The sequence below is a fragment of the Thamnophis elegans genome, chromosome 1, assembly GCF_009769535.1.
Source record: "Thamnophis elegans isolate rThaEle1 chromosome 1, rThaEle1.pri, whole genome shotgun sequence".
NCBI lineage: Eukaryota > Metazoa > Chordata > Lepidosauria > Squamata > Colubridae > Thamnophis > Thamnophis elegans.
In genome coordinates, this window is record NC_045541.1 from 143,129,863 (window position 1) to 143,145,434 (window position 15,572).

Genomic DNA, 15,572 nt, shown 5'->3' on the forward strand with positions numbered 1-15,572 from the left:
TCTTCCATACTTGAAATACATATAGATGTATAAACTGTTATGGTAATGCATGCTCATAAAGCCTGTGTTAAAATAGCATCAGGAAACAATTGTTATGATTTTTGTGCGAATACTTTGCAATGATTTAAATTGCAGTTGCAATTTAAATTCAATATTTCAGACTGAATTTCAAAAAGGAGCATTGGAATGCCTGTGGTTGAGTACCTGTCTGTAGCTTCTTAAAGCAGCTTTAAGATGTTGCAGATAAATGCTATGCTTGGGTACCTGTGCACTCTGAAGCATCTTTTTGGAAGTAAATTCAGAAGACTGAGTTAAGGAAATTCAGAAGACTAAAAGTCTTAGGTTTACTGAAAATTTAACTGAAATTAGCTTGGTCTGTAAAGGTGCAATAATTTATTAATATCATATCATATAGGGTATGTGGTTGCAAGGAGGAAAAATCCAGTCCAGTTCCAAGTCAGGAGAAAGGCGCTGGAAATAAAATGGAATCTGATTTGGAAACGACTGTTTTTTGATGAGCAGAACCAAAACCAGCATATAATACTGGGACAGTTTACAAAATGGTTTGATGAGTACATGGATTTTTATAGGATTCTGAGATGCTGCAGGGGGTTGTGCATAGATGCTGCAATGGAATGTGCAATATATTGAGTCTGGTGTCTTTTGCTATTATAATGGTGGTGGGTTAATCCTATCATGCCCTAAAGGTCATGTCCTGTTCTTAACAATTTGGGTGGGGGAATGGAAATTCTTAATCCCATCATCTGGACCTAAAGGTGTTTTGTTTGTGAATAGGCTGGCCTGGATTTCTTAATGGGCACAAAATATCCATCTCTAAAGACTTCTGGCATCTGTTGGGGCTGCTTTCTGCCTTTGTTAACATTTTTCTCTATTTCTCCTGTGGGGAAATATATTCTGCCTCTTAATATTCCCCAAAATATTTCATTCTCTGCAGAGGTATCTGATTACTTTTTACCTGGTTATTCTCTAATAAATGGGAAATTTATCTCAATAAGTGGAGATAATGGATATTTTGCTCATGGTTCTTTATCAAATTTATTTGCTGCCCATGTCATAGTTAATTCTTTACATGAGACCTGGGCATCCCAAAGGTGCTTTTTTAAAAAAGAAACTGGACTTCCTTTTTTTCTTTGAAGGACTTTTGTTTCTCATCTAAGAAGCTTCTTCAGCTCTGACTGGATGGTGGGGAATGGAAGGATTTATACTCCTTGCAGACAGCTGGTCATTTGCATTCTTGTAGTGATTTGTTAAGACCATGTGGAGATTTAGCTGTGTCATCGGGGTCACCTGAGTAATGCAAATGGGTATGGAACCTTCTTGGAAGTGTTGGAAGGCTATTACAGACAGATGATGTCCTATCCCTCCCCTTCTGTTGAGAGAGGGCTGTTCAGTTTTGACATAGATGGCCTCTTTAACCCCTCTTTCAAACCAGCGGTCCTCTCTGTTCAAAATGTGGACTTTGCTGGTTCAAAAGAGTGGCCTTTGTCTTTTAAATGCAGATGGACTCTGAATCTTGTCTTGATGAATTTGTTCTCCTATGTTGTGCCATGCGCTTATGAGGTGCATTGTTTTGTTTCTCCCAATGTACAGATCTGCACATGGCTCACTGCATTCTACTGAATATATCATGTTGCTTAGTTTGGGTCTGGATATTTTATCCTTGGGATGGACAAGCTTCTGCCTTAGTATATTCTTGGGTTTAAAGTGTGCACATATGTTATGTTGGTTGAAGATCTTCCTGAGCTTTTCCGATACTCCTGCAACCCTGCAATGAATGGAATGACAACATTGCTTCTTTTATTATTCTCATTGTCTGTTATGGAGGAGCTCCTGTAGGGGCTTTTTTGAAATTTGATGAAGGCCCACCTAGGATAGCCATACGTTCTGAGGGCTTCTTTTGATGTGTTTTAGTTCTTTTTCTTTCCCATCTTTGCTGGTAGGCAGGCCTTCAGCTCGGTGGTATAGGATGCTGATGACTCCCATTTTGTACTCCAGTGGATGGAATCAAAATGTAAACATTGATCTGTATGCTTTTCTGTAAACTTCAGTTTAAAATTGAGAGGCGGTCTCTCACTTGAGAGACCGCCTTCTGCCAATTACCTCCCTGCGACCAATAAGATCTCATAGATTAGGCCTCCTCCGTATTCCATCGGCCAGCCAGTGCCGGCTGGCAACTACAAGGAGGAGGGCCTTCTCAGTAGTAGCCCCGACCCTTTGGAACGAGCTCCCCGTGGAGATTCGTACCCTCTCCACCGTCCAGGCCTTCCGCACAGCCCTTAAGAACTGGCTAGCCCGTCAGGCCTGGGGACAAGGATAGGCGCCCCTCCCGAATGATGAATGTATGTTGCTTGCTATTTTATTATATGTCTCTATGTCAATGTTTGTATTCCCCCTCCCTGATTTTATGTGAGCCGCCCTGAGTCCCCTCAGGGAAAAGGGCGGCCTACAAATATTAATAAAATCTCTAAAAAAATCTCTAAAAATCTCTAAAATGACCTGGGCATTAAATGACCTATGGGGCTGTGCATGGTCCCTGTCCAGTTTATGGCATCAGTGTTGGGCAGGGTGGTGGCAGCATTGCAGGTAGGGGGCAGCAAAGGTAGTGTTCCATAACAGTCTCAGTTTCTTATGTGGCTCCTTGGGAAAATTAATTGCCCAGCCTTGTTTTACATGAATAAGCAATCAAACTAGAAAACTTAGTTTGGGGTTTCATTTTTCCTATTGAAGCTTCTCTAAATTCAGTTAGGAGAATGTCTGTCTCTTTGTGTCATTTGGTATTGAAAGTCTTCTTTCACTTACTCCAATTTTGTTATCTTACTGTGGGAGAAGAAAAAACATGTCCCCAAATTTCAGCCCTGGCTTGCCTTGATTTGATGTACAGATGCTGCAGAGAACACAATGATCCATAACTTTTTTGTAGCCTTTTAAACTTTTATTTTAAACTCCAGATCTATCTGTTCCAAGATTGGGAATCCTAAGTTCTTTGATATATCAAAAGCTATTGCCATACTAGGAAGTAGCAATCTGGCAGTTGAGGCCTTCAGGTATGGTAATTTATCTTTCTTCACTTTGTGAATTTTGGTAATAGCCATAGCACATAACACCCATCCCCCTTATTTATTTATTAATTAGATTTATATTTTCACTTAATTTTATACAACTTCAGTCAATGCATGCTTTTATTTTTTTTCACCACAATAGCCTTGAGTTGTGGGTTGGATTTAGAGAATGATTGCTCCAAGATCACCCAGTTTGCTTCCATGTTTAAGAGAGAACTCACCTTATTCTGGGTTTTGGTCTAGCATCTTAACCTAAATTCCACTGCCTATAGCTGAGGAAGTGATAACCAATGTCCAGATCAGTGACGTGCGGTGACGGTTACCATTGGTGAGGCAAGACCGCAGCAGCGGCGAGAAGCAACGTCCCTGGCACTGTGTCTGACAGGCGTCTCGCATTTATGGCGGACATAAACGCGAGACGCCTGTCGGACATAGTGGCGGGGGTGTTGCTTCTCGTCGCCGTCGCGCTCCACCTCCTTGCCCCCCCGCCTCCTCCGATGAACAATCCTGCTGCCCCGGCCTGCAGCCAGCCCACCCACCCCTCGCCCGACCTGCTCCCTGCCTGGACTCACCGCTCTCCTCCTCCTCCTCGTCCCCACTTGGTGCTGGGCTGGCTGCAGGCCGGGGCATCAGGATTGTTTGTCGGAGGAGGCGGGGGGGAAGGCGGTGGAGCGCGATGGTGGCGAGAAGCATCTCAGATGGAGCCGGGACACCCGGAAGGCAAGCCAGCACTTCGGCATGCCTTTAAGTGCCGGCTTCCCTTCCGGGTGTCCTGGCTCCATCTGAGATGCTTCTCGCCGCCGTCACGTTCCACCGCCTTGCCCCCCCGCCTCCTCATACGAACAATCCTGCTGCCCCAGCCTGCAGCAAGCCCACCCACCCCCGCCCGACCTGCTCTCTGCCTGGACTCACCGCTCTCCTCCTCCTCCCCGGTCGGTGCTGAGCTTTAAAGGGGTCTCCCCTCCCCAGCCAGCCAGCCCACCCAGCCAATTCCTCCCCCCACCACCACTGTGTCCAACAGGCCAGGTGTCTCGCGTTTATGGCGGACATAAATGCGAGACGCCTGGCCTGTTGAAACACAGCGGCGAGAACGTCCCTGCCGCTTCCGTGCTCCGCCACCTCGCCCCCCTGCCTCCTCCGACCCCACCGCTGTGAAGAACGAAAAAAAACACACACACAAACCTCACAATAAAAAAATTACAAATTAAATTACAATAAATTTGAATCCCCCCCTCCCTCCGTCTGATCCACCTTTTCCAGCTGTGGAAACTCTCTCAACTCTCCTCTTGTCCGCCCAACGTAAGCGTGCTCAACGTAAGCGTGCTCATAAGCCATGATTCGCTGCTCTCCGATCAGGAGGCGGGAGAATCAGTGCCTCTTTTGCATATGAAAGTTTTCGGTTTTTAACTCCTCCTTAACTTTTAAAAGGCGAACAATTCCTTAGGCAAAAGAGGCCCCGAGTTCTCTGGCCTCCTCCCATAGTTAACACTGAGAGCAGACACCAAGCCACTGTAACTTTGAATCTGGTAGCAACTACCCTGGCTTTAATTATTTAAAAAAAAATATTTAAAATTCTTCCTTTCCCTCAGGAGACTGGTGAGGCCCCGCCTCCCCTGCCTCTAGTGACTGCACGTCCCTGGTTCAGATTCTTTCTTGTTCCCCATGCTTCCCCTGGAATTCTTCTCTTAATTCTTCCCTTAGATCCCACCAATAAACCAGCCACCTTCTCTTGCAGATCATAGGCATGTTTCCTTAAAAGAAGGCAGGTACACTGGTGTCGTTAGTTCAGAAGTATTCATGCTTCTGTTCAAACTATAGCTCTGAAAAAAACAAGGGCCAGCTATCCTTCACCTAAAGTTTATAAACTGAAACAGAACACTGTTGATTCTGTGTGACGATACTGAGATCCATCATAGGATGCCTTCAGAAATGAGATGAACTAGCATTCCCTAACCTTTAGGGGGCATACTTACATATCCCCATTTATCTAGCCTTTAGAAAATTCCTCAGTTCAAAAACAAGAGTATATTAGCAGTATAAATATTCCTTTTGATCTAACTTTCAAGCCCATAAGTATTGTGGTCCTGGCCCATTGTGGCTTGTTCAGATCCCAAGGCATATATATCTTTCTATATCTGAGCAAACTGCTATTTCATTTCCTGTCTCTATCACAAAATAGAAGTATGCAATTGATGGTCAGAACCCTTCAGGATTTGTACTTCTTAGGAAGCAAAACATCCCACTGACTGTATTGTATAGACTGCAACATTTAGGTTCCATTCTAAAGCAGAAAGTGAATATATAATCTAGTTTATGGTAGCCCTTTAGTCCAGTCACCTGAAGAATAATAATTGTATATAAATAGCACCTAATTGGCAAGGTATAATCATAACCACTTGCAGTGGTTACTGTTACCCTTCCACTGCTTTACAGTAAGTTGTAGAGGTGCTTGCCAGTCACAGTATTACATGATTCAGAAGGCAGAAAACAACCTACTAGTAAATAGGTAACTGCAAGGTGAAATGCTTGCTACATTTCCCTAGGAAAGGGGCAGGAGTGGACCCTGTACTCAACAGGGACCTAACAATGTTTTCTGTGCCACTTTCTGCTCCTGCTGATTCTCACTCTATTTTACCTAACAAAGGAACAGAACATAGAATTGGATAACCCTCAAATACTCAAGTCTGTCCATATAATTATTGTCCAAATAGAATTTTATATTTGTGACCCTTGCTATTTAGAATTGTGTTACTGAAGAGAACCAGGTGTGCCAGTTAGGTTATGCCAAATAACAGCTGAAAATCATCTCACAGTATCACTTTACAAAATCAGACCTAAAAAGAAAAAAGAGATGTAAACATCTACTGATAATGCCACAAACTCTTTAACTCCCTAGAATTGAGACAGTATAGCCTATACCAAGCATCTTAAAAAAAAGTCTGGTTCTTAGTCCCAATCAGTTATTGCAGAGGACGTGTTTTGGTCCACTTTTGCATAATAATCCAAGTTAACAAGTCCCCTGTACTTATGGTACTGATGTTGCATTGCTTTTCCATGTTGTACTTAACCTAGTCAAAGCATTAAGATACATCTTGAATCTTTATATACCATACCCTTAAAATGGTTATGGTGAAGGTGGCCTTCGTAATATCTGTCACTGGTCTTGGAAATTGGAACTTCTACTACATAATATAAGTAGATTTTTTTGAATGGGTACCACTTTCATGCCAGAGATGAACTGTATAGTTCACTACAGTCAAGAGTTTATTTTCTTGTCACTTGAGCCAAATGGAAGGTGGAGAATGAATGGATAAGTTACATGTATTCTGGGTAATAAAAAAACATACCTAGATAGTTCATGCTCACAGACTATCTAGTATTCTTCTAAGAGGTGCCCTTGAGTCACATAGTCTCTTTAGCCATCATCACAAGATGGATCAAAGCTTCCATTTCTACTAGTCTATAGGGTGTAGCCTATCAAAACATTTTTCAACTCCTAGTGACCACATTAGTCCATGATTGTCTGTCTCTATAATCTATTCTTTCAGCTCTCCTAATGGTCATGGACTCAGTTACAATACTCATTGCATTGTAACGGAATCCATCCACCTTGCAACTGGATGCCCTTTTCTTTTTTTCACCTTTCCCAGCATTAGAGTGTTCTCCTGAGAGCTTGGCCTTCACATAATGTGTCCTAAATAAGATAATTTCAGCCTTGTCATTTGTGCCTTGATTCAGTGATCCATCAGTTTGTTTTATTGATTGTTCCCAATGTGCTCAAGACTCTTCTCCAAAACCAATGTTCAAACACAACAGTGCTATTCCTATTCTGGTTGTTTCAACTTTCACTTACATAGAGTCATAGGGAATACAGTGTGTGTATTTTTTCCAAGGTCTTCATAGCTGGTGTACCAAGTGCTAATCTATGGTATATTTCTTGACTGCTTGTTTCTTTACTGTAAATGGTAGGTGCTAAATGGCAAAAGCTACCACCAAGTCAGTTTCTTCATTGTCAATTCTAAGCCTGGTTGTTCTACTTGTTGTCATTTTTTTGCTTTTTTTTTTTTTTTTTTAGTCTAATTTTTTCACTGTGCTCTTTGACTTTTATATGAAGGTTTGCAGATCCTTTGCATACACAGTTTTATCACCCTTCTTTGCAAATCTGGAACCAGTGATTTTCCCCACATTCTGTCCATACTATAGTGTCCTGAGCTCTATGTAAGTTTCTCATGAGGACAATGAGATGTTCAGAGATACCAATTTTTCTGAGCACTTTCCAGAGGTTGATGTGATCCATGCAATCAAAGGTGTTTCTATAATCCATGAGGCAATTTCTGACTTTATTATATTATCTGCAGTAATATGCTCTTAATTAGCTGACCATCAGACCTATAAGAAAGAAGATAATAACAGTGGTTCTGCTTACAGATCAAGTAGTAGAAAAATACCCACTATTGGATATCCCTTTATAGCTATAGAGTCAAAAGTTAAGTCAAACATTCAATTTAATTAAGTTTATTTTGATTCCATTCAAAAGTATTGTAAGTGTGTGTATTTATTTGATTTTGAATGTGTATTCTCAATTACTTCTAAATATAAACAAATTGTTTTTTATCTCAAATTTATATAACCAGTGGATAGCAGTTTACTTAGAAATTTATTCTAAATTTAACAGAAAACTATTCTTTATAATGCACAAGTTCTTTGAATTTCGTACTCCGAGCTCCCTCAGCCTGCAAGTTAGCGATCTTTCAAACGCTATTCCCGAGAGACTCAGGGCGGCTAACAATCAAAGAGGGAAGGGGGTACAGAATAAAAAATAAAAAGACAAACACATTTTAAAAAAGAACAACAGTCATACCCTCGAGTGGGGCTGAGAGATTCAACAGCCCCAGGCCTGCCGGAACAGCCAGGTCTTAATTGCTTTGCGGAAAGCCGGAAGGGTGGTGAGGGTACGGATCTCAACGGGGAGATCGTTCCAGAGGGCCGGAGCAGCCACAGAGAAGGCCCTCCCCCGGGGAGTTGCCAGCCGACACTGGCCGGCAGATGGGATTTGGAGGAGGCCTAGTCTGTGGGATCTAATAGGTCTATGGGAGGTAATTGGCAGGAGGCGGTCTCTCAAGTACCCAGGTCCGATACCATGTAGGGCTTTAAAAGTAACGACTAGCACCTTGAAGCGTGTCCAGAGACCAATGGGCAGCCAGTTATCATATGTTAATAGTTTTCCTTAAAAAAACAAGAAGAGTTGATGATGAACTAGGTGAAATACATTACTTAATATAGAAGTGGTTTCATGTATAATAGTATGTTTATTTAATAACTTTACAAATTTATAAATAAATATTTCATTAAATAATTTTAAAAATTTCTAGCTTCAGTTTATTTTTTTCTGTTGAGTATAATAACTACTTGTTAAAATGTTATTTATTTTAATTTTGTTTTGTTTGCTTGCAGTCCAGTTACAACCCAGGGATCACAACAAACACAACAACCGCAGAAACATTATGGCATTACCTCACCAATCAGTTTAGCTTCCCCTAAGGAGAATGACTGTATACTTGCCCAGAAGCTAATTGAAACCCTAAAACCCTTTGGTGTCTTTGAAGAGGAGGAAGAATTGCAACGCAGGTGAATACAACTCTTTTTAGTTTTTTTGTGTGAAATTTTCTCAGGAAAAATGAAAATTCATAACAGAAGCAACATAGAACAAAAATGTTTTTCCAATTGTCTCAGGCTCCAGTGGTTGAAAATTTAAATTTCTGTTATATGTTATGGAAATGGAAAATAAAAAAAAAATTATGCAAGAAAATTTAAATTTCTGAACGACATCTTAGTACTGTTTTTATATTTTAAAAAGTTTAGTTTTATGGAACTTTCATTCATAGTTTGATTCTTACTTTGCAGTATAGTTGTTCCTATCATATAGGTATTTTCTTGCCATGTTCATCATATAGGAGTGAAATGGGAATTATATCTATTGTACAGTTTTTCAGCACAAAATTAATATCAAATATATGCTGAATTGTTAGCAAATAGGAGTATTTATGTGTATTACTACTCAAGTGTAATGTTATTTAGTATTTAAAGACATTTTTTAACATGTGGAAGTCCTAAAATAGCTAACAGCCTAGCAAATAAACATCAAATACAGAAACATTGTAATGATGGTGATGATAATGATAGTAATATTAGCAAGTTATGTATGATTAATAATTATATATTTCATTAACAGAATTCTAATTTTGGGAAAGCTAAATAACTTAGTAAAGGAATGGATACGAGAAATCAGTGAAATTAAGGTATGCATATTTTTATTCATTTAAAAATGACAAAGATTAAAAAGTTCATAACATGTATTATGGTGTAAATTTGTAGGTGATAACTCCATCTGATGGATAAAAGATATCTTGAGAGAAATATTACATATTCATCGTTTTAGTATGAATAAAGCAGGGAATAGTAAAAAGTTTCAAGAGGAAAAAAGTAGACTTTCAGACATTTGTCCTTGCAGATTTACTTCAAAACTTGTTTATTTAGTCTCTTACAAGTCTTATCATTTCCATTATACAGAGATTATGGATTCCCTAAAATGAAAGTAACTAAGGATGATTGAACTTTGTAATTTTTTTCTTTGCAATTCTCAATTTGTTCCATTTCTCTTTCTTGTTGTGATCTTACAGTGCATTAGTTCAACAAGTGGATTTTCAGTATATAAGAAAACAACTTTTTATAACTTCTAATTAGATACATTAAATGTACAGTTGTTCATGTTGAACTTACTTATTATTTCAGTATAGTTCTGTTGAGCTAGAAAAAGCCATTATAATTGGTAGATTTTATTATATATAAATGGATATGTTCTCTATGTTTGAACAATAAGCTACTAATTGGAGCTCGGGATACATGATAGCTAGCTTCTGTTCTGAATCTTTCAATATTGTATTGACTGCATGGTTTACAAAATTGAAAAAAAAACCTCAAATCATATTTTTAATTTCTTCAGAATCTTCCACAATCTGTAATAGAAAACGTCGGTGGGAAAATTTTTACATTTGGTTCATATCGATTAGGCGTGCATACAAAAGGTAATTTATCATGGGTGGGTGGGTGGACGGACAGACAGATCTGTGTTTAATTATAAAAATAATAGTACAACATCTCAGAAATGCACACAACTTTCACAAGAATGTTGTTGGAAATAAAAGTAGCAGAAGCTTTCCCACTTGTGACAAGTAAATGTTCAGATGCATTTACTCATGGCAGGAAAGGCCCTTTGCTTTCTCAGGGAGTGTCATCTGGTTGCCTTTTCTAAACTGATCTTGGTTATTAGAGAAGATTGGGCAGAAAATTTTTCATGGGGTCACTGTGAGGTTAGCCCTTTAATGTTAACAATTCCTATTTCAATTAAACCAACTAAAACTTTTCTGTTCAACTCAAATCTCTGTGATTATGTCTTACAATGAAGTATACGTAGTTTTTAAATTTGGGGAAATTTGAATTGTAACTGACAATTAGATTGTTCGGGGTGATTGTAAATGGCAGATTTGAAAGTATGCATTCAAATTAACAAGAACATCATGGTGATTATTGTCCAATATACTTAAATTTAGTACGCTCGAGAATATTGCTATTGAAAGTAGACATTTCAGCCTTGACATTTTGTCAGTTTATGTGATATTTAACAGTTTATGGTTACTGGTTTTAGGTGCAGACATAGATGCATTATGTGTGGCGCCGAGGCATGTTGACAGAAGTGATTTTTTCACCTCATTTTATGAAAAACTGAAATTACAGGAAGAGGTCAAAGACTTACGGGTATGCAGATTTTCTTTTAATTTATAAACTTTATAAATCTAAACCAAACAATCCAAAAAGTTGATTTTGTAGTTCATGATGAAGTAATGCTAATTTTGCAATATCTTCCAATAATGCAATTCTGTTTCTATTGCAATTGCTTAATTGTTTTGTCGATATTTATTATAGAATTAGAAACAGTAGGACTGAAAACCAATCTTATCCATCTTATTAGTCCTTGATTAGGGCCACAGTTGGGACCAAAATTCCCAATTCGCTAAGTGATTCAGTCATAAAGTGTGACATCATGTCACTACATCACTTAGCAGTGACAATTCTGATACTCCCAAGGAACCAAGGAGCACAAAGTCACTGTGTCCTGGGAAACCCCAGCTGCTGCAGCTGAGTCTTTTGCTACCCTGTGCTTTGAGAATCTTGCTGCCCTGCACTCCATATCCCCAGCTGACCTTTTTCATCTTGCACTTGCTGCTGACAATCCATGCCCGCCCTGGCTCTTCAGAAGGAAACCATGTGAACCCATCTTCCCCAGGTCTCCTGAGGAAACGGCCATGTGTGATATTTGGAAGAAAGCCTTGTGTGGTCAGCAGTTCCCTCCTAAAGGACCAGGCTAGGCATGATTGGTCAGCAGCCAGAGCAGGAAGATGATAAAAGTCATCTAGGGCATCAGGGGCCACAGAGTGCAGGGGACCAAAAGAGCATAGATGGGAAAGAGATAGGCAGAAGGGGGAGAGTTGAAGCACCACTGTGGTCCTAAGGGCGGACAGGTATCTACATTCTGAACATGACTGCAGAGGTACTGCAATAGTCATAACTTTGAAGACTGGTTGTAAGTTCTTTCAGTAGTGCCATAACATGAAACAGTCACTGAACAAAGAGTTGTAAGTCTAGGACAATCTGTAGTTTTGTTTCTGCTTAGAATGAATAGTTCTCATTGCAAAATGCTTATTTTTCAGGCTGTTGAAGAAGCATTTGTTCCTGTTATTAAATTGTGTTTTGATGGAATAGAGGTAAATGAATTTTTTTTCTTTTATGTTATGCATCTGCTTTTTAGAAAAGATTAAAGTCACACTTGGCTGTTCTCAATTCTCACAGTTTAGAGGAATCATTGTATTAGAAGACAAGACCTAGGTCTCAAGGAACCAGAACCTTCTACTGTTATGGTTCTCATAATAGACCCATTGATGGGAGAGGTGTTACTAGTAGCTAATCATCCCAATTCCCTTTTTTTTCTAAGATCTTTATCAAAGCCTTCAAGACAGAAAGAGGAACCTTAGCCCCCAATGGTACATATTGTCACAAGAAACGTTAGTTTTTTATAAGATTCCTATGGAAGGGGCTTCTGTAGGGCAGAGTACATTGTGGCTTCAGTTATAAGAATCCATCCAATTTATATGGCTGGCCACTGGTCCAAGAAACTCTGGGCAGCAGAAAATTACATTAAAACAACACAAATTAAAACTGCATCAAGATTCATTAAAAACAAACTGCTGGATATATACACTCATACCAAAGCCCCCAAACTAATATCTCAGTACCAAATGCCCAGATTTTAATGGCCTTGTATTCAAATGTATTTGAAGAAGGAAGCTGTTCCATAGGATATGTGACAAAGAAGGCACACTTCCTTGGAATTGCTAGATGATATTGTTTTCTTGCTAGTATCTGGAACATGCCAATTCTGCCAGATCTGATGGGATGAGCAGAAGCTACTGCAGTCCTTTAAATCACCTGGTCCCATACTATGTAGTGCTCTAAAAGCAACAAGCAGTACCAAACCTATCAAAATGTCAGAAACATATTTTAATATGGGATAAACTCATTTAATAGGAGATGTTTATTTACTGAAGTAGTAAGGGATGAAATCTGTTTCATTGAAGACAGTCTGAGCATGCTTGGTCAGCAGTGGGAGCAAGAGGACAGCAAAGATCAGTCAGGGATGTCAGGGGCTGCAGAGTGCAGGAACCCAAAAGGGCATATTAGGCAGGGGTGGGGTGGGGGTTGCCATGTCCCTACAGCCGTAAATGTAGGCAGGCTGCTAAGTGGCCAAATTTTGATGATGTAGGGTATGTTACAACAGCTATAACTTCAGGCACTTAGTTGTAACTCTCTTCATTTAGTGCTACGTAACTTCCAGTGGTCACTAAATGAAAAGTTGTAAGTTGAGGACTCCCTGTATATTGAATAAGCCTGTTGTAAGGCTGATTGCCAAGATTCCAGATTATAATCGCACGGGGGCGCTGCAATGGCTATAACTTGTACCAAATTTTGAGGGTCATTGAATGAATAACTTAAGCAAGTATTACATGTATCAGGTTTTATTAGGAAATAATGAAAGTATCTTCTTTTTAGATTTCTACCTTATTCAAAGCTGCAGAATGCATTATGAAAATTACTGGTTATTCTAGTTGACAGAACCTTGTAATAAAATTACATTAGAATGTCCCTAAAAACTGCAGCTTTGTAATCTTTTGTCAGCAAATGTGATATGATTGAGAGCTTATTCTATCTTACTTATTTTTGTTTAGATTGATATCTTGTTTGCCAGGTTAGCACTGCAAACTATTCCTGAAGACCTAGACCTTCGAGATGATAGTCTACTAAAAAATTTAGACATTAGATGCATACGAAGTCTTAATGGTGAGTATTTTAACCAGATTTGTGTAATCAAAGCAAAATTTGAACCTTAGTTTTTAAGAAAGTGAGTGACTTTTCATAATGATTTCTACTCTTAATTGCATACAGTAAATGTTTTTCATAATTCATTCTTTAGCCAGATTGGACATTAACTTATTTCTCATTCTCCTGAAGATTGGAGTTACCTTAAATATAAAACAGTTGTGTAACCTATTGTAAAAAGCCGTGTGGCAGAGGATTTAAGAAGTTGGGACCATTTGTTTTTTGTCCCCATCAAACTAAGCAATTTGTGCCAAATTTGAAAAAAATGGTTTTTTTAGATCGCATGGTTTGGGGAATAAAAATGGTAAATAATCTTTTGAAGAGTAGCAGCTCTCTGCTGGAATGTTGGCTTTTAATTAGCTTGCATAATAATGCACATTTGTCTTATCTGTTAAGAAGTAGTACATTTTAGAGAAATACTTCTGAGAAATGTTGCTGCAACTACTGCATCTCTGTATATTACGACTAGTACTATTATTTAGGCTTTACTTATAATTTTTGCCTGCTCGATAACAAAATTATGTGAGGTTGTACTTAATGGCTTCCATCTCAACTTAAATATTTCAAACTTGTGATTGAGTATTCGTTTGTGTATTATTTTGTCTATATGTGCATTAGATTAGAAATATAAAATCTCACAGCTAGCTATTAGAGTTGAGTGTTATCTTTTGACTAAATTTCCAACTATTTGGAAGAAAAATAAGATTATAATGGGCTATTTTTTTGGCTTCTGTGTTTCAGGTTGCAGAGTAACTGATGAAATTCTCCATCTAGTACCAAACATTGACAATTTCAGGTTAACACTGAGAGCTATCAAACTGTGGGCCAAACGTAAGTGGAGTCTTAAGAAATTAGATTTAAAAAGGATACTGTGCTATTGAATGAAACTAACTAAACTTATCTCTTTTCCCTTCTAAACAACAGGGCACAACATCTATTCCAATATACTAGGTTTCCTTGGTGGAGTTTCCTGGGCTATGCTAGTAGCAAGAACTTGCCAGCTTTATCCAAATGCAATAGCATCAACTCTTGTACATAAATTTTTCTTGGTATTTTCTAAATGGTATGTCTCTTTAGATTACACTAAAATAAAAATTATTATAGACCCTGAATTTTAGTGTTGTTTCTATGGCATTTATTCAGATGGTGTCAGGTTAAGAGTTTCACTTAAAGGAGCATTTATTCTCCCAAGACATTGCAAGACATTGTAGCAGAAATTTACAGTTGCTAAACTTTATTTTATAGCTGCCAGTATAGAGCTTCTATTTACATTTAAACTTAACGGAACATGGTCTTTGTGAGCCTAGGAGCTCCTGGTTTATAGTGTTATCCATTTTAATTTTAATTGATTAAGAGGTACACAAACATATGTAGCCTAAATGGTTTGATGGAGTGGTATTAAGACCCTTAAAGAATGATAGTTAGTCCACAATGACCATGCATGATGTAATTTCCATGCTACATATTTCATGGAATAATTGAGATTCTTAATCATGGTTTGAATGCTTTTTAAGCCTTTCCCTCAAAGATATTTTACAGGTGGGTGAGACTGAAATAATTCCAGGTACCACTAGGGAACAATTTCATTATTTCTTCATAAAAATAATTATGATAAAAAACATAATCACTGTCTTCATGGTCATTCTTAATGTTGGGTTTAATTTTTATAATATTATTTGAACTGGAATGACCAATAATACTTCTATAGTTCAGAATTAAATGTAAAACATTGTGGTACTTTTACACATATGCACCATTGCCTTATGCTGGGAACTTTATAAATATTAAGTAAGATGGATGGAATGGTGTGCATAAAATATGTGGCTTTTCAGATTTGCACTGAAATTTGTTTCTCAGAAGAAACACCTTTTGACTGAGTAGAATAATATAATTGTTAAGGTTAGTTAACTCATTAAACATAATAATATATTGGTTAATTTACATATTAAATTCATTTTGAAATGACCAAGGCACTCTTCTGTGAGGATACAACTAACAGAC

The 15,572-nt window shown here is 38.3% G+C and overlaps 1 protein-coding gene across 1 annotated transcript in view; it reads left to right on the forward strand.

The window, feature by feature from the left end:
* Positions 1-15,572, forward strand: part of PAPOLA (poly(A) polymerase alpha) — a 41,090-nt gene that overhangs the window by 1,373 nt on the left and 24,145 nt on the right. The window contains exons 2-9 of the mRNA XM_032233882.1: positions 8,535-8,708; positions 9,313-9,379; positions 10,084-10,165; positions 10,786-10,895; positions 11,849-11,902; positions 13,421-13,532; positions 14,313-14,402; positions 14,496-14,634. Coding sequence (XP_032089773.1) covers positions 8,535-8,708; positions 9,313-9,379; positions 10,084-10,165; positions 10,786-10,895; positions 11,849-11,902; positions 13,421-13,532; positions 14,313-14,402; positions 14,496-14,634 — 828 coding nt within the window. The remainder of the gene's footprint in view (positions 1-8,534; positions 8,709-9,312; positions 9,380-10,083; positions 10,166-10,785; positions 10,896-11,848; positions 11,903-13,420; positions 13,533-14,312; positions 14,403-14,495; positions 14,635-15,572) is intronic.